General features: G+C 46.5%; 1 protein-coding gene and 1 non-coding gene across 15 annotated transcripts in view; one reads left to right on the plus strand and one right to left on the minus strand.

Annotated features, from left to right (window-relative positions):
* Nucleotides 1-14,096, minus strand: part of PDE8A (phosphodiesterase 8A) — a 147,796-nt gene extending 133,700 nt beyond the window's left edge. For 2 of the 14 annotated variants that reach the window (XM_084968512.1, XM_021098898.2), the window contains exon 1: nucleotides 13,923-14,059. Coding sequence is in view for 1 of the 14 variants with exons in the window: in XM_021098897.2 (XP_020954556.1) it covers nucleotides 12,117-12,326 (210 nt within the window). In the remaining 13 variants the exon portion in view is untranslated. Of the gene's footprint in view, nucleotides 1-11,787; nucleotides 12,645-12,995; nucleotides 13,163-13,922 lie in introns of those variants that run through there. The other 12 variants (XM_084968514.1, XM_084968506.1, XM_084968513.1 and 9 more) reach the window with 10 other exon arrangements.
* MIR9848 (microRNA mir-9848) lies at nucleotides 11,790-11,873 on the plus strand. Its single transcript, NR_128542.1, has one exon. It is a non-coding gene; the product is annotated as a microRNA mir-9848 (primary transcript).
* Nucleotides 14,097-16,869: the final 2,773 nt, after the last annotated feature.

Raw genomic sequence — 16,869 nt, forward strand, 5'->3', positions numbered from 1 at the left:
ATGTTTCAAATAAATAGCAATCAGAATAGGACTTTAAAGTGTATATAATTAAGGAGTTCCCATCGTGGTGCAGCAGAAACGAATCCAACTGGGAACCGTGAGGTTGCGGGTTCGATCCCTGGCCTCGCTCAGTGGGTTAAGGATCTGGCGTCACTGTGAGCTGTGGTGTAGGTCGCAGATGCGACTCCGACTGCATTGCTTTGGCTGTGGCGTAGGCTGGCAGCAACAGCACTGATTAGACCCCTAGCCTGGGAACCTTCATATGCTATGGGTGCGGACCTAAAAAGACAAAAAAAAAAAAGGGTATATAATTAATATCCTCAAAAAGATAAGAGAGGATGAGGCAACCCTCCCACAAAAAAATGAGTAAGCAGTTGTAAAGGAGCACACCATAAATCTTGAATACAGAAACTGTCCAATTTAAAAGCCCAATGGACTAGGTAACTCAGGAATCAATCAGTGAACTAAGAGAACAGGCTAAAGAAATCTCCCAGACTACAGCACAGAGATGGGAAGTCAATGAAAAGGGAAAAGACAGAGGACAGATCAAGATTGCTTAAATTGAATCATTTGGAGGAAGCTGTGGAAGAGAAGAAATTGAATGGGGGACAACATTTGAAGAAATAACAGCTAAATGTTACCTAGAACTAAAATAATAAAACCATTTAAAAAATAGTTTTCAATTATAGTTATTTAAAGTAATCTACACGGATTCATACCACCATTTAATGAGAAGCTATCTCCTGATTGTGCAATGTAATTGTGAAATTTAAGTGATCCTTGTCCTTTTCTGTATTTTTCAAGTTTTCTAAAATGAACATTACTTTTGCAATGAGAAAAAGTAATACAAGTTTATTTTTATTAAAAAAAAAAAATACAGAACCAAAAGACAAGAAAGGTTTTTTTAAAAATTCCCTAATTTGGAATTCCCGTCATGGCTCAGTGGTTAACGAATACAACTAGGAACCATGAGGTTTCGGGTTCGATCCCTGGCCTTGCTCAGTGGGTTAAGGATCCGGCGTTGCCGTGAGTTGTGTGGTGTAGGTCGCAGACGTGGCTCAGATCCCACGTTGCTGTGGCTGTGGTGTAGGCTGGTGGCTACAGCTCCAATTAGACCACTAGCCTGGGAACCTCCATATGCTGTGGGAGCGGCCCTAGAAAAGGCAAAAAGACAAAAAAAAAAAACAAAAACAAAACAACTCCCTAACTTCTCTTTGCTCTGGCTTCTACCCCATGCTATTACAGTGAACCTGTTTTTGTAAGTGGTCACCACAAACTTGGGCAAGTCATTTGATCTTCTGCTTCTTTGCTTCTTTTAGGTCTTCAACAGGGAAGATACAATCCCTCCTTCCCACCTCATAGGAGTTGGGGGAACATCCAATAAAGATAATGTATAAAATTAGCACTCGGTATACTCTGGTTTCTCTTCAGATCTAATCTTTTGCCTTTCACTAAAGATTTCTATGGATAGAAACAATCCTAAGACTCAGAGACAAAGAAAACAAACTTAAGGTTACCAAAGGGCAAGGGTTGGGGAGGATTAGCAGATACAAATTACTACACACAAAACAGATAAACAACAAGGTCCTACTATATAGCACAGGGAACTATATTCAGTATCTTGTAATAAACTGTAATGGAGAAGAACCTGGAAAAGAATACAAAACTGAATAGACACATACACACACAGAACTACTGCTATATACCAGAAACTAACACAACACTGTAAATCAACTATGCTTCAATTAAAAAAAATAATAACTCAGTCAACTATAAAGCACTGTACAAATTGTGGCATGTTATCACAGTCCTTCTAAGCCTGGAAACCCTAACCTCTGAGTCACCCTCCACTTCCCTCACCCCTCACTCCCCAAATCCAACCCATTCCCTAGCCTGTCAGCTTTTCCTTTGCTCATTCTCTCCAAACCACTGCACTAAGTAGTCACACCTGGTCAGACCTTGTGCCCAAACCACCACAACAGCCCCCTGGGTGGTGCTCTACCTCTAACTTTTCCTCACCCCACCCACTGCAATTTCCTCCTAAAACTTAGTCTTCATAAAATATGTTTATCCTAACTACTGTGCTGAAAATGAAAGTTCTCTGAGGTTTACAGGATGGACTTCAAACTCCTCAACCTGGCTTTCAGGATTGACCTCCTATCCCCGGTGGACCTCCTGACAGTCTGTAGAACAAGCCAACACCCACCCCACACACATCCCCTATTCTCTGCCCCTCTGCCCGTCCAGGTCCTCCCAGTCTTCTCGGCCCAGGCAAAACCGCTCTCTCCCTCCCTCCCTTCTCTCCACACCTTATGATCAAGCCAGACCAAGCTCCAGCCTGTCCTCTGAACACCCACTCCATCCCTCAGGCACCATCCTCTCTTCGAGGTCAGAGGCCCGCCCCACCTTTCCAGAGACAGCACTATTTCTGCCCTGAGGGCAGGGCCTGCTTCTTTGCTCCAATATCCTCTCTTATTTTTTTTCTTTTTAGGGACACTCCTGCGGCCTGGGGAAGTTCCCAGGCTAGGAGCTGAATCAGAGCTGCAGCTGCCGGCCTATACCACAATCACAGTAACTCCAGATCCTAGCAGCATCTGCAACCTATGCTGCAGCTTGAGGCAATGCTGGATCCTTAACCTAGAGAGAGAGCAAGGGATCGAACCCAAATCCTCATGGATACTAGCTGGGTTCTTAACCAGCTCGACCACAATGGGAATTCCCAATATCCTCTATACTAGGCATTCAAATTAACCTGCTCATCGTTTTAGTCTGTAAAACAAACTTTCTCTGCCTAATTGAGTTTTACAGTAATTACTTCTTTGGTTTTCTGTATAGTTGTAATATTTATATGTATGTGTATGCTATTATGTATATTCCTACATAACATATTGTTTAGCTATTAAATTTTAAATATAAAGAACTATACTTTCTAACATTTTTTTGTAACTTCTCTTTCTCAACATTAAGTTTGTGAGTTTGATCTATGTTGATAACTATAGCTATAAGCCATTCATCTTCTTTTTTTTTTTTTTTTTTTTTTTTGCTTTGTTTTGGCCACACCCAGGGCCAGGAATCAAATGCATGCTGCCGCAATGACAATGCCATATCCTTAACCCACCATGTCACACGGAAACTTCCAAGCCATTCACTTCCAAAGCTGAAAAACATTCCTTTGCAGATCAAAACTTAGGTTGCTGAGGGATACCTGGGTTTTATCAAAAAGTTTGCTATTAAAAACAAGACTCCAGAGTTCCCATCATGACTCTGGGGAAAGGAATCTGACTAGCATCCATGAGGATGCGGGTCGATCCCTGGCTTTGCTATGAGCTGTGGTGTAGGTCGAAAATGCAGTTCAGATGCCACATTGCTGTGGCTGTGGCACAGGCCACTGGCTAGAGCTCCGATCGACTGCTCATAGCCTGGGAACCTCCATATGCCAGGGGTGTGGCCCTAAAAAGACAAAAACAAAACAATGCCCCTGTGAACATTCTTTTTCATATTTTCAATACATATGTGGGTTTCTAGGATTGAAATTGCTAGGTCACAGGGTCACGTGTTTAATTTTTTTTTTTTTTTTTTTTTCCTTTTCTAAGGCCGCTCCTATGGCATATGGAGGCTCCCAGGCTAGGGGTCTAATTGGTGCTGTAGCCACCGGCCTACACCACAGCCACAGCAACAAAGGACTCGAGCAGAGTCTGCAACCTACACCACAGCTCACAGCAACACCGGATCCTTAACCCACTGAGCAAGGCCAGGGTTCGAACCCGCAACCTCATGGTTCCTAGTTGGATTCGTTAACCACTGAGCCATGATGGGAACTCACATATTTAACTCTACTTGGTAATGACAATAGTTTTCCAAGTGGCTGAACTGATTTACACTTTTACCTACAGTATTACAGTTCCTCAAAACACTGTCAGGCTTTTAAAAGTTTGCCAATTTTGTGGGTGTAGAGTGTTAGTTCATTTTGCTTTTAATTTGCATTTCCCCAAGGAGGTTGACATCTTTGCAAACGTTTATTGGCAATTTGGTTTCCTCTTTAAATGACCTCCCTAAGTCTTTGCCTATTACTGACTGTAGGAGTTCTATATATATCCTGGATACTAATCCTTCACTGGTGTTATGAGTTGCATACATCTTCTCTCAGTTTATGGCTTCCTTCCTTTTCACTTTCTGTTGATGAAAAGTTCTTTAACTTGGCTGATTTTATCAACCCTTTGCTTTATGGTAAATGCTCTGTGTAACCTGTTCACTATCCAGAGATCATGACAATATTTATGTTTCCTTTTCATAAAAAGGTGTTAAAAACTTCAAAAAGTTATATAAATGATCAATAAAGCACATGAAAACATACTCAAAATCATTACCCATCAAGGAAATGCAAATTAAAACCACAAGGAAATACCACTACAGAATGGCTAAAATTAAAAGACTGATAAAACACCAAACCGTGGCAAGGATGTAAACCAACCAAACTTTTATTATACACCGTTGGCAGGAATGTGAAACTGCATAACCTTGGAAAAAGGTCAAGCAGTTTCTTAAAAAGCTAAACATAATAGCTATCATATGACGCAGCCAGTTCCACTTCTTGGTAGTCACCCAAGAGAAATGAAAACATATACCCACATGATAATGTATACTAGAATATTCATAGCAGCTGTATTAATAGCCAAAAATTAAAAGCACCCCTAGTATCCCTCAACAACAGAATAAATAAGTGAGCTCTAATCTAGTCACACAACAGAATACTATTCAGTAAGAAAAAAGAACCTACTGACTCATGCAAATAGTTGAATCTCAAAAATACTACGCTGAGTGAAAGAAGCCTTACATGAAAGAATATGTTAAGATTCTACTTATATGAAGTCTAGAATAGGCAAAAATAATTTATAAGGGAAAAAAATAAGAACCATGGTTGTCAGTGGGTGGAGTTAGGAATGAAGAAGGCGCACAGAGTACTTTCCAGGGTGATAGCAATATTTTGTCTCCTGACAGATTTGCACTGCATGGGTATAAACAATTGTCAAAATTAAAAAGGTGGGAGAGAAACAAATTTTGAATTCTAATAGGTGACATGCATACTGAAGAGTTTAGGAGTTAAGTATAATGATGTATGGAACTTACTTGGAAGTGATTCCAAAAATAAAATGGATTTCTGGGTGTGTAAAGGGATAGAGAGATGTGATAAAACAAATAATAGGAAAATGTTAACTGCAGAATCTAGTAGTAGGTATATATGTGATAATTCTTTCAACTTTGCTATGTGTTTGAAAACTTTCACAGTAAAACATCAGAAAAAAGACAAAAGTCGATTTTAAAAAGGAAGACATGTGCTTTAAAAAGTAAGCAGGGAGGGAGTTCCCTCGTGGTGCAGCTGTCATTGCTGTGGCAAGGGTTTGACCCCTGGCCTGGAAACTTGCACATACAGCGGGCAAGGAAGAAAAGAGAAAAAAAAGTAAGCAGACATATTTGAGCAAAGTTTGCCTTTGAAAAAGGTAACTGAAAGGAAAAGATCAACTCTTACATGTGCTAGTGCTTTGTGGTTTACAAAATGCTTTCACATAGATTATTTTAAGTGGTCCTCATCAAAACCCAGGTATCCTAATCTCATTTTATGCTTGAGAAAACTTAAGATCAGAACTTGCCAAATACTACACAGCCAGTACTTCATGGTGCTGGACTTAAAACGAACACCTCCAGCTTTTCCTCCTATATTCTTTCAAACACACCTCACCAAGGAGCTGCCATCAACTTCAAACATTTGAAAACCATATGGAAACTATGGATATGCCACCAGCCCTTTGGTTGTCCCATGAGCAATGGGAAAGCTGAAACAGCTGCTGTACTTACGAACTAGCAGGACATGAAAGGGAGACACACAGACAGAAAATGAGCAGGGATTCAAAAGACTAAAGGTGTATTTCCAACCCACAGGGAATAAAGCACTGGCAAGCCCTTCTCGTTGAGTTCTTTGAGGCCATCCCCAAAGCTCAAGGAAACCTGTGACAGCCTCCCTGTCTGGGTAGATGGGCAAACCACATATGAGGCCTGTAGCTAAGAAACTGTAATACAGAACTTGTCAAAACAGCTCTCTGACAAAATATTCCACTACTTTCCTTACCATAGCAGAGCAAAAGCAGACAGAAGGAGGGGACCCAGGAACATTGCTCAACACTGACATGGCCAAAATGAGAGGCAGAAGCTTTACTAATCATCATACAGATTAATCACTGGCTTCAGGGTATTTTTGCTTTTTGTTAAAACATATAATAACACACCCCAATAATTTTTGTTAAATTTAAACAAATGAGATAGACCCATGGAATATGAGTAAAAGACCTTTCAGCCTAGAGATCGGTGTATTTAGCCAAACATTTACTTAGTGCGCCAACACTTTGGGAACTAGAATGAAACTAGGACACAGTCCTTGCCTTCAAGCGGCCTATGATCCAGCAGGAGGCTCAACAGAGAAATCCTGGCTCAAAGGGCTATAGGGGAAGGTCCCAAGAGCAGAGAAAAGAGCGTGCAAGTGCAGCTGGGGGTTCAAGAAAGATTTCAACTGGGCCTTAGTCTGAGAGGACATGTATGTGCAGAACTTGGGGCAGAAGAAGGGGGGCAAGGGGCTCTCGGAGCAAAGGCTGAAGAATAGGCTCCTAGGGAGCTCCTGGCTAAGGAGGGCAGCCTAAGCAGGAGGAAGTGAAAGGAAAGAGTACTCCTAAGAGATGCCAGCCAACTCACTTAGAGTGATGAGGACAGATTAGAAGGCCTCACAAAATGCCTGACTTCAGGAATTAACTGTGACAGGGCTGAATGTGGCTGCAACTTCCTTGGAACCCAAGGTAGGGCTGGAGCCAATTTCCCCATAAGTCAAAAATTAACAAAACCTTAATAACATAGATTCAGGGAGCTCCCATCGTGGCTCAGTGGTAATGAACCCAAATAGTATCCATGAGGATGCAGGTCTGATCCCTGGCCCTGCTCAGTGGGTTAAGGATCCAGCCATGTGGTGAGCTGTGGTGTAGGTTGAAGATGCTGGTTCAATCCCGAGTTGCTGTTGCCGTGGTGTAGACCAGCAGCTGCAGCTCTGATTCCATGTGGGAACTTTCCATATGCCGCAGGTGAGGCCCTAAAAAAAAAGACAAAAAAAAATAATAATTATACACACACACACACACACACACGATGCCTCCTTAAAACCCAAGTGGACCTGCGACAACTGTAACTTAGCAGAAGGCCAGAGAATGGTAGATGTAACAGAGACAGGTGGTTGGCAGAGAGCAAGAACCCAGGACATGAGGGCAGGAACAACGGGATTGAATCTAGCTTAACTGTATGGCCTTGGGTTGAGTTTCTAATCTGTGGTGCCTTATCTGCAAAAGGGAAATGATACTAGTCACCTCACAGGGCTGAAATGAGATAACATCTGTAAGGCATCCAGTACAGTGCCTACGAGAGAAGGCATCAAGGAGTGGGGGATATTACTAGTGTGAAACAGTCTGCACTCTAAGAACTTCAGGTTACAGTGCCTCTTACTGTCTCACTGCATTAGGAAATCAGGCTGAAGTCACTGACTTTGAACAAGACCAAGGGCTTACTCTTGTCCTAAACCACTTATCCCTCTCTTGATTTCTTTTTAATTTTTAAAAATACTCTGTCAAGGCATTTTAGGTTATTCTGAGATGTCTGCCTCACCTTGTGGCCTCACATCTCAAACTTTCCCCTACTGAAGTACCTGATCCAAATGGGCAAGCTGTCCAAGAAAAAACCAGTGTCACAGGGAACATGTGTGCCACATGGGACCACTTCAGCAAGGAGAAGGTCAAGGGCAGCCCAGGGCAGGTTTGAGCTGATGGAGCTGTGACATTCATATTATCTCCCTTAAGAACCACACTTTCAAGTTATGGTGGTTATGATATTAAGTGCTAAAAAACATATAATACAAAGTATTTTATGTATATAATAGGCATCCAAGAAATTTTTATAAGTAGTACCTTTATAGCAAGGCCTGGCAAGATAAGATTCTACACACCAAAAGGCATAAGAACACAATGAGAGAACACATAGCCCATGAGCTCCAGAGATAAGTTCTAGTCACTTATTTCAGAAATAGAAATTTGGGTCTCATTTTCTCAACTACACTTTCAGAGGGAAACTTTCAGTAATACCATATAATCAATCTATCAAGGGTCAATGACCCCCCAATGGGGGTAGGGGGAGATAAGTCAAAACACACACAAGAGAAATTTGCTTTTGTTGGGGGTAATATTGAAAAATGATTAATCCATTCTGTGTATTAAAAGCACAAAACAAATCTCATCCCATAGATAGGAAACACAAAAAAACCATTAAACTTTGGTCAAATGGGGCAGTTAATTTCATCCATTTTGTGAAGGATAGTGGGCAGGCAAGAAAAAGGAGGGAAACTAGAAAGAAGGGAAAGGTAGTGAAAAATAAGAGAAAACTGGGTGGAGGAAAAAAAATGACAGAAGCAAAGACTAGAGACAGACACCTGGAAAGTCGGTCTGAGGATTCTGAACGCTGAAGGCAGGAACCTCTGGTTAGAGGTTAGTGTGTGGCCACGCTAATATCTGTCACCTGTGGTGTACTGCCCACTCAGCTGTACGAATCCTTAAATCTTTATAGGGAAATCTACTTGGCTCACCAGGGTGGAAATATATTTCTTACTGAAAGAGCAATACCAGAGACTTCCAAAAAACCAAATCTACATTCTACAGTCTCCACTCTAGTTAACTGGTTTCTATTTCTCCTTTATATGGGCTGGCTGGATTTTCCACTTCTACAGCCTGGTTCACACAATTCTCCAATTCAACCAATGTTTGTGGAAGGCCTGCTGGGGGTGGGGGGAGACATAGCAGTGAACAAAACAGGCGTGCCGGCCCCCTCACAGAGCTGATGAGTGACACATGGTGGGGACACATCTTTAGCAGTGCACTGGGTGTTTGCAAAGACAGAGGGGAGGGCAAGCATAGGGTCTCCTCAGACACGCCTGCCCCCACACTCAGATCTTTCAAGGGCAACTCAAGTCCTAGCTAAGAAAAGGGAAAAACAGTAAACTTGAGACTGACAAGAAAATATGAAATGTTACAGTTAACGCACACCCTGATTAAAAACAAAACAAAACTGTAAGTGTTCAAACTGAACACAGCCTTCATTATCTGTAACCACATAGACTATAACTCCTGAAATGAATAAACAGCTAGAGTATTTTTAGTAATACTGAAATATGTTCATAAAGATGACCCAGCCTAAGGTACTACAAGATCCTACAGTACCTTTGGAATCATTAAGAAGTAAATTACATTTTTTGAGTTTTACTGTTAAATATATTTCTTGTGCTTTGAATATTGGTATCTCATGTTAGGAGTGTCTTTAACATGTGGCCTGCCTAAGATATATCTCAATCAACAGGCTCCAGAATCAAACAAGCTCGGGAAATGTTTCACACTCTAAACACCACTTGGAGGTTCACAGTGTATTTTAGGAAATTAAGTTTTCTGACAAATGCTGTGTGAAAGAAATCTGCCAAGCTTAGTCTGAGCCAGTATTTCCCAAACTAATTTGACCATGGGCCCATTTTTCATCTAATACTTTTTATGGTCCACAAATTGCTTCAGGGAACACATGTGGGATACATTACAGTATAGGGGACACTGTACTTAATTAATCCGAAAATGTAACTGATTATCAACCTCCCAAGCATTCTGCTGAATTGGAGTTTACTATAAGCCATAAACATACAAAAACTTCCCCCAATGAATTTCTGACTGAAATTCATTCAACAATAAGCTGACTTACTGTATTTTAAGAGACATTTTTTAATAAATGAAAATTGGATCTCAATATGTTAATATAAAGGAACACAAATTCATTATATAATAATTTGACTTTGCTAAAATGCTGAAAGCTTATCTTCTCTAAAGAGGAAACAAGCGTTTTTAAATTTCCATAGTATATTGAAAATCTTAATTTCAAAAGAATCATTCCCTTAAAGAAAAAAATACAGAACTAAAATAAATGCTGATATTTTACCTCTGCCTATCGCCTGTTATGCCTAATTACAAATATCTGTAACTGATATGCATTATCAACATGTATAGTTCATGAATAACAAGCATGGGGCTATTATCTCTGTGACCGTGGCTTGCTTCATTTATTTATTTATTCTTTTTCAGCCACACTAGCTGCATATGGAAGTTCCCAGGGACTACATCCAATGCTCAGCTGTAACCTATGACACTGCGTTGATAATAATTTAGCTCCTCCTCTTGAGACTAACCTTAAAGCCTACATTGGAGGTTTTACAGAATCAAATTCCAGTAACTGAAGAAGTGTCATCATTCAGTTAACAACAAAAATCAAAACTCAACACACATTCATTTAGCACCTACTACATGAGGCATGTGTAATGATCAATGTATTTTTCTGGGCCCCATTTCATGGTGTGACAATGGGACAGAATACTTGAAACTCTTAGAAATTCAGGGGACCTCTAGGCAGTGTGGATGGCAGAAGAGCAAGCTGTTGTATTGGAGATGCTTACAAGACACCTGGGTGAATTGAGGACACTCAAAGTGCCATAAAAAGGCCAATAAAGCACAAGGGACCCTTTCTAAAAGAGCTACTTTGGTGAACTAAAAGTTCAATATTAATTAATGCAAGATAACCAATATTAAATTTGGGTCAAAAACCTGAAAGCTGTTAAACTTCCATATTTAATTTCACCTGTGTAATGCATTAAAAAAACCAATTAGGTAGCTTAATGTACAAGCATTACAATGACATTAAGAGCAGCTTAGGTTAGTCGTTTAAAACTATCCCAGGTTTCTTCAAGGACTCTACAGGGAAGAAATCCAAACCCTGATAATTAGAATTAAGTTGAATTTTCAGATAGGGTATAAGAGGGGTAGAGATCACTTCATCTATGTTATGCCACCCTGAAAAAAAAAAAAAAAAAACTTTACACTTTCCTATAGAAAAGTTATGATGACTGCTAGAAATTTAAAACAGCAAGTGAATCAATTTCCATCTCTCTAATATGGGAGGTCTAGCAGTCCTCAGTAAGTAAGAAAATCAAGGCAATTTTGCAAATGACTCTTAAAACGCAGCGGCAATGAGAGGGATGATCTTCAACAATCTACAGCCACGCACACAGGAACACTTTCCCCTAATTTAATATCACAGAAACAAATGCCTAATTTCAGCTCTTCACATCAGAGATCCGGAAAGCCGCTGCAGTTCGTCTTCATGAACATTTTCTCCTTTGTAAAAGAGATTACCTTTCCTCTAGAAAACCTTAACAAAGACTAAGCTCAGAAACTTTGACAAAAGCACAACCAAAGCAATAAGGGCTGGAGAAGACACGCCATTTAAAAAAACAGGCGCAGGATGTCCCAGTAAGACTGCTTAATAAAAAATTAAGTTCTGCTGAATGCTTCAAAAGTCGCGTTTGTGATGATACTTTCTAATTACATATGCTTTAAGTACAACATGTATGCCAATAAACATGGACCTCAAATACAAGTGCAATGAAGCAAAGCTGATGTTCCAGATTACATTTTAATAGTTCCCTACAAAATGGAAAACTGCAACCGCATGCTTGTGCAAAGCTGACAGAGGAAAACACAACGGTGTGCTAGGGTCCAGAGCCCCGGCTTCACAGTGCTAGTCACCCCTCCCCGGCCACTACGAGAACCAAAAGAATTAAAGTTCATGCTGAGTTAACTCTCAGGGTCGCGCCAGAATACCCTGGGGGTTCCCCTGTACCAAATGTTTGGTAGCGAACTGATTCCAGCGCCCAGGTCAAGTTCACAGCGGTCCCTGCTCGAGACGTCGGATGTGCCCCAGAAACCGACGCCGCCGTTCGGGGAGCGTCCCAATCACAACTCGACTAAGCAGGATCCCTAGGACCCCGGGCGGTCCTCCTCCGCTGCTGCCCCCGGTCCGTCAAAGTCATCCAAAGCCCGGCAAGAGGGCACCGCGGCCCGGGAGGGAGCCCCGCCCGGCCCTGCGGGAAAGCGGCTGCCCCGCAGGGCCTGAGTTTCACGGCGGACCGCAGCCCCAGAGCCCCCGGCCGCCCGCCTGGCGCCCCTTACCTGGTTGCCGCCGCTGCCGCGAGGCTCGGACTCCGCGAGGCTGGCGCCTCGGGCCCGGGCCGAGGCGGCGGTCTTCGGGCCGTGTGGGAAGCGCGGCCCGCCGGGCGGCAGCGGCGGCGGCGCCGCGGGGCCCGGCGCGTCCTCGGCCTCCTTGCCGCCGTGGTACACCGCCCGGTTCTCGGAAATGTGGATGCTCGGGGCGCAGCCCATGCTGGCGGCGGCGCGGCGGACACGCTGGCGGGCAGCCGCGATCCGGTCAGCAAACGGCCCGCCCGGCGCCTCGGGGCCGCCGCGGGCGCCGTGTCATCGCCGCCTGGGCGGGCGGCGGCGGCGAGCGCGGGTCTCGCGTCAGGAAGTGCGGCCGCCCCTTTTATCGTGGTGCGGGCGCGGCGGCGGCGGCGGCGGCGGCAGCGGTGGGGAGGGGGCGCTGGGGCGGGCGGCGCGCCGCGGCCGCCCCTCCGAACATGCCCTTCCTGAGGCGGGAGCCGCCGGCCGCCTCCCTCACATCGCCGCGCTCGCCTCGGCCGCACCGCGCTTCCGGGGAATTTCGGGGGAGGAGATTTGCGCTCTCCCGACCCGAGAGCCGGCGAGTCCGCGCCGCGCGAGCGACGCCGCCCTAGCCGTGGGGCGGTGCGACCCCCAGGGGAGGTGAGCTCTCCGCCAAGCCCGCGCCCGCTCCGCGGCGCTGCAGCCGCTGCCTCCCCTGGCCCGGGCACCCACGCCGCTCCGCCTGCTGTCCCACGAATAAATGCCCCTGATCTGAGGGCTGGTAGAGGAGAGAGGTAGCCTAGGTCTCTCGCCGTTGAGGGGTGGGGGCCTGAGGAAGCCCCTCAGGGCTGCGAGGCTGCGAACGCCCCGGTGGGGAAGGAGAGCCCTTACTTCCAGCCGGACCTGGGGCCGCGCCGTCGAGAAGCGCTGAAAAGCGGCGACGCTCACCCGGGAGCTGCGGGCTGCAGCTCCGGCTCCGTGTTCCGGGCCGGGTCTTGCCGGCAGCCTGCCGCGCCCAGCCCCCAGCGGTGACCTCCAGCGGGTGCTGGCGTCAATGCAAAGCAGCTGGGGCGCCCGCCGCCGCCTCCCGGCACCGCCCGCCACTGAGCATGCGCGGCCACGACGGGAGGGGCGCGCTGCCCCAATGCCGGGAGTAGGAGAGCGACTTGCCCAAGGCCACACACAGCCACCCTGGGCGCGTGGGCTCTGACCTCGGTTCCGCGGCCGCCAAAACCCAAGCCCCTGAGTTCGAATCCCCCAACTGTATAACTTAGCAGCTGCATGACTTCGTTCAGGTCACTATCTCTGAGCCTTGGAGCGCGCATCCATTAAAGAGGCCTCTGGAAGGATCTCCATGGGGCGGGGGGGACAGGGCAATGAGGGCACCCGTACTCCGATCCCAGGCAGGTGGGGACTGGGCGTTATGGTCGGGGGTCTCAGTCCCTGTGCGCTCCCTCGCGCGCCAAGACCTGGGGCACCATGCTTGCCTGCACTGGCAACGGAGAGGCTGCGATGCTGGGATGCTGAGAAGCTACTTTCGCGACAGGTTGGGGATGCCAACCAATGATACTCATCTGAACCAAAGACGGGGGCGCCCAAGACCCCAAAGGCTCCCTGGCCTGCTGGAGCAGAACCAGGCGTCCGCCGTGCAGGGCGAGGGTTGTGATGATGCCAGACGCGCTTTCAGAACTGCAATCCCACACAGATCGCCGCCAGCTCGCTGTGTGACCTTGGGCGAATCACTTAACCTTTCCGTGCCTGAGTCTTCCCTCCCCCGATCAGCTGGAGGGTGGCGCCCCTGGGTGTCCCATCACGTACCCCGGCGCAGCCCACCTCGGACCTGCCCGCACTCCCGCCCTCTCTGAGGCTCCAAGTCCGCGGAGACTCTGGCGCTGCGGGTCCCTTTCCTCTCCCGCGGTCCACACCTTTTCCTAGCGCGGCCCCGGAGCGACCCTGGTTTGCCGCCTCTCCAGCCGGACGCCCAGCTACTGTAAAGACCCGGAGGTGTGCTCTGGGCTGGAGTCCCTTCTGCGGCGCTAGGATCACACAGCCTCGGGCGCCGGATTCCGCGATGGCTTGGGCTTCAAAGAGCTAGGATCCAAACCGGCGGCGCACCTCAAGCCGTGATCTTCTGGGCCCGAGGTGCGCACTGGGTAGAAATGACCGGTAACTTGAGAGCAGCTTTGTGCTGCTGGCCCTTTCTACTAGCCGAGCTGGCCCAAACCACTGGCACGTGACGAGCATTATCAAGTTTAAGCAATAATTAGGGATTTATGCCTCCTCGTCCTATAAAAGTACCCAGTTGAAAGGCACAGGAAAAGATTTTTCTGTCATCGGTTATTCCATCTAAATTGTAGTGTGCTTTCTGTGCTTGTTCTGCAGATTTTAGAAGGTAATTTTTCCAGGCAGAATCTGGACCCTTCTAAATAAAGAGTAATTCATGCAGAAAACGCTTTGAACCATCAGAGTGCTTGAAAGACTATCTCACGCCCTCTGTCCTCCCCTCCTGGCGCTGAGAAGTCTGGCCTTGATGACTCCCAGCACTGACCTTGCCTCCTCCTGCCACTATAGACTGCCCTCTCGCCCCCACCCCCCTGCCTCACAGGCAGAACCTCAGCATCCTGTCCTCTCCTTGGAAATTCTTGAGCAACCCCTTTTCTAATTAGGAGTGCGGACTTCTATCCCCAGCCCCTGCCTCACTGGCTACCTTCATTGCCATCCTGAGCTGGTCACTTACCCTCTCTGTGCTCAGAGAACTGCTGGACAGCCATGTTGACTGATTCCCAGCTCTGCAATTTGGGGACTTAGACTTAAAGACCTAAGGCTAAGAATGAAGCAGGGACAGACAGGAAAGGTAGGAATCATCTGCCCGCTTCTGGGGTCACAAGGAGTAACCCCCCACTCACTTCTGTAATACTCTGGAACTCAGCCTGGGACACTCCAGGAAGTCACAGTCTCTTCCCGCCACCTGCCTCCCATCCCAGCTTCAAGCGCCTTACATCGGATGCCTCCTACTTCTTCCCTGGCCATAACTTGCATTTTGAGTGACGGGGGACACAAAAGGTGTTACAATGACAGAAATAACCCAAACCTTGAATGTGCCACCTGCTGGCTTACCCAGGACTCCCGAGCCCCTGTGTTGAATCTCTCAAGGTGAAGTTCATAGCAGAGAGGCACCCCAGCTCTGTGGGCACCTGGAAGTTCTGGGCAACACAGGAACACACTCCGCCACAACCCCCCGTGCCTTCCACCCAGGTGCATGGACCCCCAAGCAGAGCTGCTTGACCCCCACCAGGCTCAGAGTTGTAGCTGAATGTCAACTTCAGTTCTTACTCTTCAGACTCAGGCATGAGGTCAGTGGGGCTAGGACAGATGCCAGCCTGGGCCCTGTCCACCCACTAGCACAGGCCATTCCCGGGAGACTCCTCCTGTGGCCCCCTTCACCAGTTCGTGAGGGACATGAAGATGCAGGGTCCCACACAGCTTTATTTGTCTAAAACCCAAACCGACTCTGTTTCCACACTTCTTATACCTAAGCTGATCATTTATACAGTCAGTGCTCCCTCTTGGCTCTACTTCCTTCCACACTGAAGAGTTAGCATTCGAAGCCTGCTATTGGGAGTTCCTGTCATGGCTCAGCAGTAATGAATCTGACTATTACCTGTGAGGACTCAGGTTCAATCCCTGGCCTTGCTCAATGGGTTAAGAATCCAGCATTGCTGTGAGCTGCGATGTAGGTCAAAGATGTGGCTCAGTATTGTGGTTGTGGCTGTGGCCAGCAGCTAGAGCTCCAATTCCACCCCTGGCCTGGGAACTTCCATTTGTGCAGGTGCAGCCCTTAAAAAAAAAAAAAAAAAAAAAAAAAAAAAAAAAAAAAAGGAGTTATCATCATGGTTCAGTGGAAAGGAATCTGACTAGCATACATGAGGATGCAGGTTTGATCCCTGGCCTCGTTCAGTGGGTTAAGGATCCGGCATTGCTGTGAGCTGTGGTGTAGGTAGCAGATGCAGCTCAGATCCTGCATTGCTGTGGTGTAGGCCAGCGGCTACAGCTCCAGTTCAGCACCTAGCCTGGTAACCTCCATATGCCTCGGGTGCGGCCCTAAAAATAAAATAAATAAATAAATAAAAGACTGCTATTGGCTCTCCATTTTTTACTCCTCTCCTTGCATTCCCTGTTGTAGAGGGCTGAGGCAGCCACAAGATCAGCCCTGAGGTCTGAATCCTCATCCTGCCAGACTCCCTCCCTCCCAGCTGCTTTCCTCCACTGTAAATCTAGGATTAAAGATATCTACCGCACAGGGATTAAATGGGCTAACTGATATCAAATGCCTAGAATAATGAGTGAGTGCTTGCATCTTGGCTCTCCACCTTCTCCTGGGTCCATTCAACAACCTTCCTCCAGGCCTGCCCCTAGACAGCTGAAAACTGCTGCAGGACCTGAAATTACCCGAGATTCAGTTCCCCTGCAAATCTGTGGCATCGCAGTTCACCAGGTTCATTTCTCTACCTTTCAAAATTTTGTGCCAGGTGATTTTTAAAATTTTTAAAAAAAATACACATTCTAGGAGCTCCCATCGTGGCTCAGTGGTTAACGAATCCAACTAGGAACCATGAGGTTGCGGGTTCGATCCCTGGCCTTGCTCAGTGGGTTAAGGATCTGGTGTTGCCATGAGCCAGGGTGTAGGTCGCAGATATGGCTCAGATCCTGCGTTGCTGTGGCTGTGGTTGTAGGCCAGCGGCTACAGCTCCGAGTGGACCCCTAG

Source organism: Sus scrofa, chromosome 7 (assembly GCF_054392235.1).
Source record: "Sus scrofa isolate SSC_HxYL_T2T_F1_AM1 chromosome 7, Sscrofa_HxYL_maternal_Yorkshire_Landrace_v2.0, whole genome shotgun sequence".
Classification (NCBI taxonomy): Eukaryota; Metazoa; Chordata; class Mammalia; order Artiodactyla; family Suidae; genus Sus; species Sus scrofa.